Source organism: Ambystoma mexicanum, chromosome 2p, assembly GCF_040938575.1.
Source record: "Ambystoma mexicanum isolate Mex_15411 chromosome 2p, UKY_AmexF1_1, whole genome shotgun sequence".
Classification (NCBI taxonomy): domain Eukaryota; kingdom Metazoa; phylum Chordata; class Amphibia; order Caudata; family Ambystomatidae; genus Ambystoma; species Ambystoma mexicanum.
Window position 1 is genome coordinate 74,190,816 of NC_090923.1, and position 14,077 is coordinate 74,204,892.

Below are 14,077 nucleotides of genomic sequence, written 5' to 3' on the forward strand. Positions count from 1 at the left end.
ATTTGGCTTGTTTTGAATGCTATCCAAGAAAGAAGTAACCTGTACACCATATCATGTGGTGGTAAACGAAGCACAAGTAACTTTCCACTTTTATACAACTGTTTTGACAATTTTAGATTCCTTTCTGTATTTATTTCAGGACAAAATAGAGCTAGGCACTGTAAGACATTGTTTTCAGTTTATATCATGCGGCGATTTCTTGACTGTGTTAAAATGGCCACTGTGGCGTAGGAGTATAAGGGTGCATGGCATACTCAGCCCTCACAGCTCTGCAAAACAAGAGCAGTCCCAATTATGGTGGTAAAACATACACCTTTGTCTTTTGCGGTAGTGTGGGCCGAGCGGAGCAAATGTGATCCATCAGCAACCCAAACAGCAACGTATGACAGTCCAAAATAAACAGAATGTCCAATCAAGTTCCTTTAAAATATATTCACTTTAACTAAACACAACTGCAATAATAACTAGATAGAAAACACACTTCACAAAACCCACTCCCATGGAAAGAACACAGAATATGCAAAGATCGAAAGATGCAGCACTCTGGGTAAGGAAAAAAGGGGAGGGAGGCAATAAAGAACCGCAATGTTTGTAAAGGATATTTTCTGGTGTGAGAACGAGATTAAAGGTGCCTTAACTAGTCTCTAGGTCGGGCGGGGCCGAAGGATGGTCCAAGGGGGCAGTTATCAGTCAATAATATTCGACATCATTGAACCAGGATTCTCCGTACTGTTTGTTCCGTTCAAAGCAGGCCAGTCTGGAATTTGATGGTTGTGTTGTTTCAGACAGGGACTGGATTTTGAGCTTGGGTCGAGCTGAAGTTTGCTGCGCCTCAAAGCAGCCTTCGAAGAAGTGGGCTCCAAACACATATAAAGTGGGCGACCCTGTGTATGAGTAAATCTGTGTATGGGTTTCAAAGGGCTGCAGATATTGCAGGTACATCAAACAGGAACCCAATGTCATTTGACAAACAAAACAAATTGCGACTGTGAAGAGGAAACCACATCATGAAATGTCAAACACTTTTAGAAAAATAGTCATGGAGTTATTTTCATGAATAAATGTGCTGTCAATTCATAGAAATATATCAAATATTTCAGACAACTGGCTCATTAACAGTCACACAGACTGTTCTATCCCCAGACTAACAGGCAGGCAGAAACTCAAATCCCCTTTAGTGGACCGATCCCCATAGTGTACAGAAAAGGACCCAAAATTCTCATTCTCATGGAGAAATATTATATGAGCCATTGACACGTCTCTAGATTCTGATTTAGTGCAAGCAACATAGGTCCATTAGTCCATATTATACAGTATTGCTTAGAGAGAAAACATGGCGACCTATCTAAACATTTGATCGCATTGTGCAAATATAGGACATAGTTTAAGGTAAGGAAAACCATTGGCACCAGCAGCCAAAACTTAAGTTGGCTATTTATGAAATAAAATACCTTAAACTATGTAGTTTAGTGCAGATTGTAAGGGTCACCTGGGTCGGTTCAATACTCGGTTTGATGGCAACGATGCTGGTGACTGGATGCACAGTTTGAGTCAGGTGGCTCGGTGTGGCGTTCAATGATCACGGTTCGGTTTGACTGTTGATGAAGAACAGAAACCAAGATGCTGGCGGTTTGAAAGGTGGTTGGACATGGCGGGGACAAGGTGAGCTTCAAGTTGGAGCTGAGACAACCAGGCGCTCAGATGACACAGTGCAGCGGCAAACGGGTTCAGGCATGTGATACGGTAACACAAAGATTGGTCGAGTGCCAAATCCGGCTCTGGAGGGTCCTGTGGATTTGATGGGGTAGAACAGGCTTGAATCACTGCTTGCAGCAGTTTGATTGTAAACACACAAGCAACCTGGCTGTCTTGGCTCTTGGGTGCTGTGAGTCTGACTCCGGTGCCTCAGGAACAAGTGTAGTCATTGTTCCTGGGTTCCGAAGCCTGGGGGGGCGGTCACACACCTTCACCACACCTTTAACATGGTGATGCCCTGGGCAGCAGTGTGACTGGCAGAGATGAAGGCCTTGCTCCAGCAACAGTCACCCTCAATATGCCCTGGGGATGGGTAGGGAGCAGGGCTTGCCTCTGCGTTGGACACCTCACTGGCAGAATTCAACTCTCACAACAGAGGTCCTGGAAGGATTGGGAGACCCCTTCTTTTAAAGACATAAATCCACAAGTTATTGAACAAATGGAAGCCTGTGTTAAGGGGTCAAGCCCTGTTCTTGAGGCAAGTGGTCTTTGCCTTCTGATATCACAGAACCAAAGTGATTTGTGTTACTAGAAGTGTAGGGAACAGAAAGGAAGAGCGCTCTAGTGAGAAACAAGATGGTGGAATCTTCCTCCGGCTACTCTGAGCTGCCTACACTAAGTATGCCCACTTCCCTTGGCAATAGCATTTAAGACCCTTTTGATATGCAGCACGCGGGCATGAGGTTCCTCCTTTTGTATAGAATGCACCCTTTCACTTCTGTTTCCCAGGATAGCTGCTGCTGGGAAGCTGTCCTGCTGGAGAGAGGTGTTACCACATCTCACAAAGGATCAAAAGAAGAGGCTCAGCGATTCAAGCCCCTGCACTGCAAATGGCAGGGTCAAGCTGTCTGAGCAGAATACACATAACCCTACCAAGGTGGGCTGGGCTCACAGCGATGACTCATGTATGATATACATTTGATGTGGCTTTGACAAATATGAAAGATACTAGCCACCATACCTTCAACTAAGGTATGGGTTATATTTAAAGTTTGAAACTGCCACCGGTATAGTGAGTCTCATAGTTATGTGGTTTGGGAACAAAGGTGCATGTCTTAAATGCAGCCCCTGTGCTGAACTGACTTGGCTGTCAGTGGAGCTGTCAAAAGGGTACCTGTGCTCACTAAAGCTGCTCTGTTCCACTGGAGAGCAGGCACTGCAGATCAGGAAACTGATTCTGAAGGACACAGGTGTGAGCTATGCTTTTGGCATTGAGTGCGCTGAAAGGGAGGCCAGGTTTTCAGGCCACCCTTCCTGAGATAGAATTACCTGCATCATTTTATTATTATAAAAATCAAAAGTGCCAAGGCTTCTACACCTTTGCCAGATGGCAATCCTTCACATTAACATTAGAACGTGAGACCATAATTAGTTCTACAGGTTTATTAGGTGGACATGTTATCCAGGTGTGCAGAACTCACTTTGTTCCATCATCACAGTGCTCTTTTCCTTTAAATCTTGCTAACCCTTGGGGCCAGTCTTCCAATTAGCCAATGGATTTGGGAACTATGGATTCAAGTTCCGGCATGCAACTTATCTCCTTCCAGTCCCATTTGTCTTTAGGAACCTGGCCTTTCATTTCCAATATGCAGCATTTCTCCTTTCAATGAGTTCCTCTGTGGGCCCTAGGAACATTGCCTGAATGTTCTAGCATGCAGCATTTCTCCTTTCAATGAGTTCCTATGTGGGCTCTAGGAACATTGCCCGAATGTTCTAGCATGCAGCATTTCTCCTTTCAATGAGTTCCTCTGTGGGCTCTAGGAACATTTCCCGAATGTTCTAGCATGCAGCATTTCTCCTTTCAATGAGTTCCTATGTGGGCTCTAGGAACATTGCCCGAATGTTCTAGCATGCAGCATTTCTCCTTTCAATGAGTTCCTCTGTGGGCTCTAGGAGCATTTCCCGAATGTTCTAGCATGCAGCATTTCTCCTTTCAATGAGTTCCTATGTGGGCTCTAGGAACATTGCCCGAATGTTCTAGCATGCAGCATTTCTCCTTTCAATTAGTTCCTCTGTGGGCTCTAGGAGCATTGCCCGAATGTTCTAACATGCAGCATTTCTCCTTTCAATTAGTTCCTCTGTGGGCCCTAGGAACATTGCCCGAATGTTCTAGCATGCAGCATTTCTCCTTTCAATTAGTTCCTCTGTGGGCCCTAGGAACATTGCCCGAATGTTCTAGCATGCACCATTTCTCCTTTCAGTGAGTTCCTCTGTGGGCTCTAGGAACATTGCCCGAATGTTCTAGCATGCAGCAATTCTCCATACAATGAGTTCCTCTGACTCTCCTCCATCTCAGCCACTGACTCTCCTCCATCACGCAACTGACTCTCCTCCATCTCTGCCACTGACTCTCCTCCATCTCTGCCACTGACTCTCCTCCCTCTCAGCCACTGACTCTCCTCCATCTCTGCCACTGACTCTCCTCCATCTCTGCCACTGACTCTCCATCTCTGCCACTGACTCTCCATCTCTGCCACTGACTCTCCTCCATATCTGCCACTGACTCTCCTCCATCTCTGCCACTGACTCTCCTCCATCTCAGCCGCTGACTCTCCTCCATCACGCAACTGACTCTCCTCCATCTCTGCCACTGACTCTCCTCCATCTCAGCCACTGACTCTCCTCCATCTCTGCCGCTGACTCTCCTCCATCTCAGCCGCTGACTCTCCTCCATCATGCAACTGACTCTCCTCCATCTCTGCCACTGACTCTCCTCCATCTCTGCCACTGACTCTCCTCCATAGTCTCCTCCATCTCAGCAGCTGACTGTCCTCCATCTCTGCCACTGACTCTCCTCCATCTCTGCTGCTGACTCTCCTCCATTTCAGCAGCTTACTGTTTTCCGGCTACCTGGGTATGGTGGTGCTCGTCTTCTTCTCACTGCTGCTTGCATACACATCTCGCCACTGTTCACATCTTGCCCACCTCTCCTGATCTGCAGTTCTGACAGTGACCATCAGTGTTACCTACCATACCTAAGGGCAGTCAGGAATGTATCGCACCTTGCTGCTGGCACGGAGGGCATTTGAATTTTATTTTCTAGGAGCTTTAAGTAATATACCATGTAGCACCATGTGACATTTCACACCCTAACATATTACATCCTATAAACGTGCAGCACAAATTACCCTTCTATGCAATGCCATAAATCCTGCCATAACACGCCATACACCTTATCATGATATAGCATATACTGCAAAACACATGTAGGCTGCCATGTAACATAGCATACAGTTTAGAATAACACTACAGACCATGCAACATAAAATACCTTGTTGCATCAAATGGCATTCTAAGTAACATGTCATGCCTTGTAGCATAACACATCATGTCATTACACACCTTTTTTTTTTAGAAATGATATAACACATAGGGCCTCATTACACGGTAGGCGGTGAGCCATGGCACTATTAGCGTCATGGCTCATGCCGGTAAAATACCGGCACCGCCTTGGCGGAAAGGGGATTTACCGCCCCATTCCAAGGTTAGTGGGGCGGTAAATCCCCCTTCCGCCATTGCCCTTCCCCATTCCCATTTCTGCCCCATAGGGCTCTATGGGAATGGGGAAGGCGCTAATTACGGCACCGCAATTTTGCGGTGCCGTAATTAGCTCCGAGGTCCCTTAGTGGGTTGGTTTTTAACGCCTGCAAAAAGCAGGCGTCAAAGCACCAACCCGCTAAGGGACCTCGTAGTAAGGCGGTAATGGTTAACGGTCACCGTTACCATTAACGGTGGCCGTTAACCATTACCGCATTCCGTGTAATGAGGCCCATTGTCTCACATAGCATAGCATTGCGTATAACGTATCACGAAGTATAATATGACACACCAATAACATAGCTCTCCTTGTATGTATCCTAATATAACATACCAGGTAACTTAACTCCCTTTTAGCATTATATAACATACCATATAAAAAAGTAAACATTGTATAATTTAGCATGCTAACGCATATAACATAATTTGTAATGTAACATACCATAGACCATAACTCACCTTACAGCATTCCATAACATACCTTGTAACAACATATCTTAAAACCTAATACCAACACGGCAGCCTGCAATATCTGTATAAAAGTCTGGGCATTGTTTTCTTATTATCACCCTGGCAGGGGAAGCCAGCCAATCAGGTGGCTAGGAACAAGAGCTTCATGGGCTTAATCCGCCGGTGAATGCCCGCGTTGACACGCCACCATCTCCGCCCCAACCCTCCATCTCTTTTTTGTGTGTTTTGTTTCACCCTTCCACCCCACACCTTATTTCTGTGGCAGAGAGTGGTGCCGCCGAAGCTGCTCCTTCTCCCCAGCTCCCGCTGCCCACCAATGAAAGGGAAAATGGGCTACGTACGGAGCCCCACCTTCCCTTACCACGGCATCCATCTTGGAAAAGTATTTTCTGCCGTTCAAGGTGACGCATGCGGCGGTCCGTAGAACGAAGGAAAATACTTTTTTCTTTTTAGCACTCCGGGTTGCTAATAGCCTTAATTTGCTGTTCCAAGGGCTGAAACGGGGGTAACAGCCCGGTGAACTCGTTATTTGCCCTCACTTGGCTTGGGCCCTTAACTTGGGCTGCCGGGTCGTTACACCGGTTCCAGGCCTTGGAACGGGTAGTTAAGGCTTAAAAATACCCCCTACCAGTGCTGGAAATGGAAAGAATTTACTGGGGGATCCCTCTTATCCTTGGAGGGTCGGAGCAGCAGGGAGGATTGGGGCAGGGCCGAGGGACGTGACTGCAGGCTAGATCACGCAATACAATATCTCTTCATAGAACCCAACCCTGGCAATTTGCCTGAAAGCAAAGAGCATTATGGGAACATAAGAATGTCCACAATTTTCTATTTGACTAGATCTTATAGAGATTCAGTGAGAAATCCTTTTGAGTGAATAATGGAAGTTGGGCTCTGCAGTTTTTATTGGTCACAATACTCACCCTATCAAACATGTACATTGCAGGACATATATAACAGTTTGGACAGCTGCAAAAAAGTGTGTGAGGCTTTGGCAGGTTCTGTAATACTGTTCAGTGCCGAGTCTAGAAGTGTCTTGCAGCTCGGTCTTGTTCTGGTCTATTTCTATAAAAAGAATATTGCAAGCCACCTCAGTGTGGCTATAAGAACAGTTCCTCTATTTGGTCACGGAACTCCTCATTGACTTGCAATACCCTAATAAAGTACGGTAAGGGGGTACAGTACCCCATATATTAGCTATCATACCCTGTACCACAATAAAGCCTACTGCATGAGACCGCTCACCTTGCATCATAACACAGCATAGCTGTGCACGTGGCATAAGATAAGGTGCCACTGCACAACACAAGGGTACAGTGCCACACAGAGACAACATTCATTTCAGCATAATAACCCATCTAGCAAAGCACGCACCGTTATCCACAGTGCAGCATAACATAACATTGCATGCAACGTAACCCTCCTCGTAGCATAAACTAACATGCCATATTACATATCTTGTAGCATACTGTGACTCATCACGTAACATAGCTCACTTACTAGCCTGGCATAACGGCCCAGGCAGTAACATTGAGTTCAGAGGATATGCTGCGGCCTGCCATCATGTCTCAATTTTCCTCCTTTTCCTCCTGCCCTCGCCTCTTCCAAGCACAAAGAAGTGGTGTGTTTTTGTAAGTGGCACTATAAAATGACCAAATAAATAAATATATAAATCCATTCCATGCCAGCTGATACTGTAGTTGACATAGTAAGGTACCATAACTTAACATACTCTACAATTAATCGGTACGACGTTCATCCATCGCCTGTTTTTTTTCGCAGCACTTTTTGGCGAACAGTTTTTGCCAAAAAATCTATTCAAAATATGGAAGGGTGGTAAGGGCATATAAGGGGTAGGGTAGGGTGGGGTATAGGAAATAAATAAAAGGGGCTGGGGTGTTTGGGGGAACCCCCCCCCAAAAATGACATTCGATGCATTTTTTTGGCAAAAGAAATCGGCAAAAAAGCTGCAAGAAATATAACCCAATTAATCCTGACGCTCTATGACATGACACACTCAGTAACAAAGCCTAACACTCGATAACACAACACACCCAAACACAGTACAGGAAGCCATGTATTGTGCTTGCTCTAGCCCAGAGGCGTAGCCAGGATTGTCTAACAAGGGGGGCCTGAAGCCCACCGCAGTGACATTAACACCTGTAAATGTAGACACAGTGCTGCTGAGTGAGCATTTGCAGATTTTGGGGGCGGGGGGCTTGCCCACTGAGGCACTACCCTGTGCATGCCCCTGCTCTAACCTTGTCTGTGGATCTTCTCTAGAGTAAGCGGCTTGGGCACTTCTTCTTCTGGTACCTGCGGAGTGAAATCAGCGGCTCGCCGTGCTACCGCGATCGCTTTGCCGTCATCCTTGAAGCGTACTTGAGGGGGTGCCGGCGCTCCATACTCGAGGGATTCCAGAAGCAGGTGCAGTTGGTGGAGAAACTGCACCGAGTGGCCACAGACATCAAAAAGGTCTTACCGGAGAGGGGTGACATCCCGGCTGATGGTGCGTATCACACAATAGTCTCAAATGCAGAGGGTATGTCATTGCTCATCTTAGAATAATTACAATGCATTTTCATTTCTAGAATTTCGATAAAAGTGTATAAAACTGTTAAAGCTATTGAGCCAAATCCTGCTACATAGGCAGTGGCGTGTCCAGGGAGTGGCCTGGCGTGGCACGTGCTAGCCCTGGAATCTGATTGGCCACCCCCAGGTGCCATTCCATCATCCTAAACTATGATCATTCTGTGTGTGTGTGCTTGTACTTCATGCCACCTCTGCATATGGCAGTGCTCCACCTGGCCCACCCCAGTCACAAGAGTCTGGTCACGCCACAGGCCCAAGCGAGTGAGACCTTTCAAGCGCTTAATTTGTGCTGGTGGTTGCCGGTGCTCTCCCGGGCTTGGCACTGGAACATATTTCCGACCATGACTACCATTACTGATGGTGAAAAGCAGTGACGTAGCTGTCCCGCTTCATTTACGTTCACATGAAAAAGTAGCGCAGGTCCGCCCTGGATCGTTGTTTTTTATGAACATGGAAATGAGCCTGGCTTGCAGCGGGCTGAGGCTGAAGTGGACACTCGTGCTGTGTGAGAGGCTCACCTGCACCCCTGACTTTCATCGTCACTGAGCTCTGCTTCTCTGACACCCTCCTCCATGCGCTCTGTAACCTATACACATCAAAAAGTGATATCTGTGTGCTGTGCTTTCATCACACAGAGGTGTTTGCACCAAGTTAATGCTCCACCGTCCACACTCCATCCCCTTCCCACCTAACCTTAGAGTGGGCGATCTGCCTCCCCACCCCCCATTTCCGCCCCCTGCTTCCTCTCTCCCTGTTTCCGCCCCCTGCTTCCTCCTCCACCCCCTGCTTCCGCCCCCCTGTTTCCACTCCCTGCTCCCCCCTGTTTCCACCCCCTGTTTTCCCCCGTTTCCTCAATCTGCTTCCTCTCTCCCTGTTTCCTCCCTTTGATTGATTGTAGATCCCTTGTTGTCAGTAACCCACGTTTCCTCCACATCCTCATTGTTTCCCCTCCTCCTCCGATCCCTTGTATCTCTGCTTCCCTCACTGTGTCCTTCCTCCTATAGCTGGTAAAGCGCTCCCTTGCTTCCCGAAGTCAGGTCCGAGCTCAATAAATAGCCCAGTAATGATTTGATCGCTTTAAGTTCATTTGTGGTTGAACTTGCTGTGGCAGAGGGCACTGCATCTGGGCGCAGATGTTCATAGAATTGTGAGCAAGAATGTGCTTAAGGACGAAAAGAAGGCTGAATGGGTTATCTGAACAACTGGGCTCTTAATTGCCTCTGGAATATGAAGAGGGATTCCAATATGAGCTTGAGCTGGTAATAATATGGCGTTAACCTCCCATTCCAAGGGCAGGAATGGGTGTTAACGCCCCGGGCCCTGACCAAACCGAGCTCATGGACTGAGATCGCTGGTTTCAGCCCACATTCCTAGCCACTTGATTGGCTGGCTCTCCCACGCAGGGTGCTAATATTAATGACAATAATAATAATTCAGGGGTATTTTTCACAGGTTTGGAAATTGCCCCAATCTTGGCAGAGAAACGGGCTATGGTGTACCTCTCAACCTTTGAGGGACACAGGGTGGCATGGAAGCATTGGCTGCAGGGAGTCCATGAAGGCAGATAGTGCCTATATGTGAGCCAAAACCTCATATATATCGCAGAAATATTTATATATAGTACATACCTTATGTATAGGTTACGTGTGCTGTATTTCTCACCGACACGCTGCCGGAGAGTAACAGCACGGTACACATGAACACAGGCCCAGTCCACTGTTAGTCCCCCTTCCTCCATCAGCACTCGGATGGATGGAGCACCGCTGTTAAAAGTTGCTTTTACAAACTCCTTGGAGACAGGCAGAGGGTCCCGCCCTCTTCCATGCAGCCCTTGGACCCAATCAAATGAGACCCTGGGTGGCCTGGCCAATCATGGCACTCCAAAATGGCCCTACGCATGGCAGTGCAGCATGGTAGGTGTGTGAGGAACTCAGTTCAAGGCACAGATAGAGATCGACCCAGGGGTGGAGTGGGTACCAAAAATAATGATCAAAGTGGCCCCATATTACATATTTTCAGCCAGCCCAACCCATATCCCATGAGAACATGTGGAAATAAAATGGGTTATTACACAAATAGGCCCATGGGGCACAGGCCTACCAAGAAATCTTCAGAGGTCCCTAAAGGCCCGTCCAGTCTTAGCACGACCACGTAGCGCAACCTCATGCGCGGCCCCACTAATGACATGCCCGACCAGTGCAAGCGCAGGCGTGCCCGGCCAGAACAGCAGAAGCAGGCTGAGTGATAACATGAGGACAGGAATCATTATTGCATGGGTGGTCTGCGATGAAGGTGCAGGGCGGAACACAGGGTTGACTTGAAGCCAATAGGGCAGTCGCCCCTAGCAGTAGTGTCTAGTTCCGCGCGCTGCCCCTTAGCCGCTTGCATTACTAGAGTTGCAGGCAACAGTTACCAATAAACAGCGAGCAACAATGTATGGACAGCACATCAGCCCTTGCTGTTGGCAAACACGCTGTATTTATGTCCGCCTGAGAAGTATGGCTTAGGATCTGAGGGCCTCTCAGACCAAACTAGTCTTCAGGACGTATTGGACCGCATAATTAATGTTTAAGAGACGCCTTCTGGGGCGTGATCAAGGTTGGAAATGTGAGCAGACATGGGGTACGTTGAGCCAACCCCTCTGGTTTGGCAACAAGTCTAGAGAATTTTTGGTAAGGGGTGAACCATTCCTAGAAGGGCTTTCCTTTTGATTCTTGAGGACGTCGCCATGCCGGCTGCTACGAAGTTGCCAGTTTGCGTTGGTGGAAATCCTCCAATTCCCTCTGTGTTGGTGATTGGGAGGAGGACTGGTTGACTTTGCCCAAGTACGAGAGGGCCCTTTTCAGGCATAGAGGGGAGACTCAGTGACATTTGGGGACTGCTCCTGAATGTGTAGGGCTAATGTGCCTACAGACTATGTGCTTTGTAATGATTCATTTTATGGAATGTCTTGCCCTGCTGTTATTGCAGCGATGTCCTGCTGCGTTGATTATCTGTGTGTTTTCATGATACATGATCTGTTCCTTTTGTATCGGGAGGCTAGGTCAAGGACAACGCGCTCGCCTTGGAAGCAGGACGACCCCGAGCACCACAGGTTCGATCCCCGGGTCCGCGCTTAGAAACCTCTGGGTATTAAGCACGTTATAAATAACCTATCGTATATCGCCACCACATGGTTATCCTACTTATGGTAATTTGTGTTACTCTGGTTCTGCTTCTTCCAGGGATTCTGTTTTCAATGTATTATTGATACTCAATCTTGCCTTTGTGTTATTGATGTTTAAAATAAAGAAATTAATTACAAATGAAAACAATGCTGCTGCCTGTCCAGCAGGTCACACCTTTATAGAACCCAGTGAGGAATGTATGTATTTGCTTGCACTTACTATAGCGGGGGTGTAGGGGCTCCATGGAGACTTGGGGGCTCTTTTAAATAGGCACTAGCAGGGTAAGAAGTGAGGATCATGGGGCTCAGCCCCGGAACTCAGACTCTCAACATATGGTAAGAGAACATGATCACCATTTTACCCTCCCAATCTCAAGGCTGTCCAAACAAGCATATGTGTATTATTGTTACCAACACTTCTATATTCTGGTGAGTGAGGACCAATTCCTGTGTCAATTATGTACTTCGTGATTCAAGAATGCAAGCCTCTTATCAAAGATATATTGTGAAATATAAAGATCTGTGGCTATTCTTATCTTCCCAAAATGCTCTTTGATTTTATGCAAAGCAGCCAGAAACCCTCATTGCTGCTTTCTGTCTCCTCCCCCTTTCTCGTGTGGGTATTTTGACAGAGTCCAAAAGGAGTGTTGCAAACTGTTCATCCTGGAATGATCTCCTTCCCTCGGAAAATATTTTGTTTGGTTATTTTAGATTTTGATAACATTCCTATTATGCACTACAATAAATACTGGAAACGATCATTCCATGATCATGTGCTTTGCTCAGTAACACAAGTGTAACATTCCTATCATGACCAGAATATATCCTGCATGTGATCATCAAGCATGTGCATTGCAACATTTGAATCAGACCAACCTGCAATGTTAGCACAATTAAATATGATATGATAGGTTATTTATAACGTGCATAATAGCCTGAGGTTTCTAATCCTGGGGATCGAACCTGTGTTGCTCTGTGTTATCTTGCTTCCTAGGTGAGCACGTTGCCCCTGAGCTATCCTCACGTTGCCCCGAGCTAGCTATCAATGGATTCTTTTGATGAGAACACATGCCTTTGTGTCTGTCAAAATGTCCTTTCTTTGTTACAATGGTCTTGCACCGATTCAAACCAATGATCTGTTTTCTTTTCTGAGCACTAAGGCAATGTTTCATTTGGCCTGCAGGCCACTGATTGGTTGGTTGTGCTGCTAAAGCCACACACGCGTTACAGTATGCACAAACACCAATAATTAACAAGAATAGGAAATAAAAATGTAGACCATGCGGCATGCTCCCCAGGTTCGTCAATAGCCAACCACACATTGCAGAGCCTTTAAGTGATCCTGTTACCCAACTCAAACGGATAACAAGCCATCAGTGAGATGGCGCTATGCGCAGGGCAAACACAATGCTTGGCTCCAAATTTAAATCCATTCCCCACTTTGAGAGCTGCCTCTGCCAATGTTGCCCTCCTCCTAGTTTTAAGCATACAATAACACCCCCCTTAACCCCCCCCCCCGCCTTCAAGACATCTGTGATTTTCCTCTGGTCGCGCTGCTGTCAGCAACAACTGGGGTGGCTCTAGTAAAAGTACACTTTACATGGGGATTCTCGGCCACAGGGAGTGATAGAGAGACAGAGACTGAGTTAGACAAAGAGAGAAGGGGAGCGAAAAGAGAGAGTGAGTGAAAGGTAGCAAACTAATGCAGGGGCACAGAGAGCTACAGTGAGAGCACTAATCTGCTTATAACGCCCTGGGTAAGCTCGTGCTCACTATTCCCTGCAACCCTACATGGTATGCCAGTATAACATTCTGTCTTGTACGGGCCATTCACCGGTGACCATCTAATGTATGTCTGTAGAGACTACCAATGTGTCGCTCTTTGTTGCTGCCTGAAGCTAAGTTTGCACCAATACATATAGAAATGAAAATACATATTGTATTTTATTTGGTTATTTATATAGCACTCTTTCCCATTTGTATGACCTCAATGCGCTTTATATAAATGAAACATACTGGCCATCGCTTTAGCACAGTAGTCATCAGCACTGGCTTCACATGCTCGCAAAAATAGTGTGAACTCAAATCTAGACCCGTTGTTGCCTTTGTTGCATGTGCCCTTTGTCTTGTTTTACACACATCACACTGGATTTTCCCACTCACGTTGTTTACTTACCGCACTATGATTGTTGTGTCTCATAAAATCATCTTGGTACAAGGATGTAATTGGAGACATGAATATAGAGGAGCACGCCAGCTGAGGGGGTTCAGTGCTCGCCGCTGAGACCTGTGAGCGAGCGAAGCTCTCGCTGCATAAACATGTGCACAGGGTTGGAATGGGACCAAAAATGGGCTTTCAGCACCAATAAAAAAAGGTCGCATAATTGCAAATCACCCTTCACTATATGCGTTGGGTGTAGCCGGTAGTGACTTTTAATGTCTATTGGTCAATAACATTGCTCAACACTACAAGCTGCTCAGTGATTATCTCAAGAAAGGAGGCCCCTTTGTCCCAGAAAAGCGATCCACATTGCCCCAGAAAAGTGGTCCTTACTT

The 14,077-nt window shown here is 46.7% G+C and overlaps 1 protein-coding gene across 2 annotated transcripts in view; it reads left to right on the forward strand.

Moving 5' to 3' along the window:
• The window catches only part of LOC138566221 (phosphatidylinositol 4,5-bisphosphate 3-kinase catalytic subunit gamma isoform-like), a 152,188-nt gene that overhangs the window by 36,459 nt on the left and 101,652 nt on the right, over positions 1-14,077 (forward strand). For both annotated transcript variants that reach the window (XM_069643280.1, XM_069643279.1), the window contains one exon: positions 8,047-8,272. In XM_069643280.1, the coding sequence (XP_069499381.1) occupies positions 8,047-8,272 (226 nt within the window). The remainder of the gene's footprint in view (positions 1-8,046; positions 8,273-14,077) is intronic.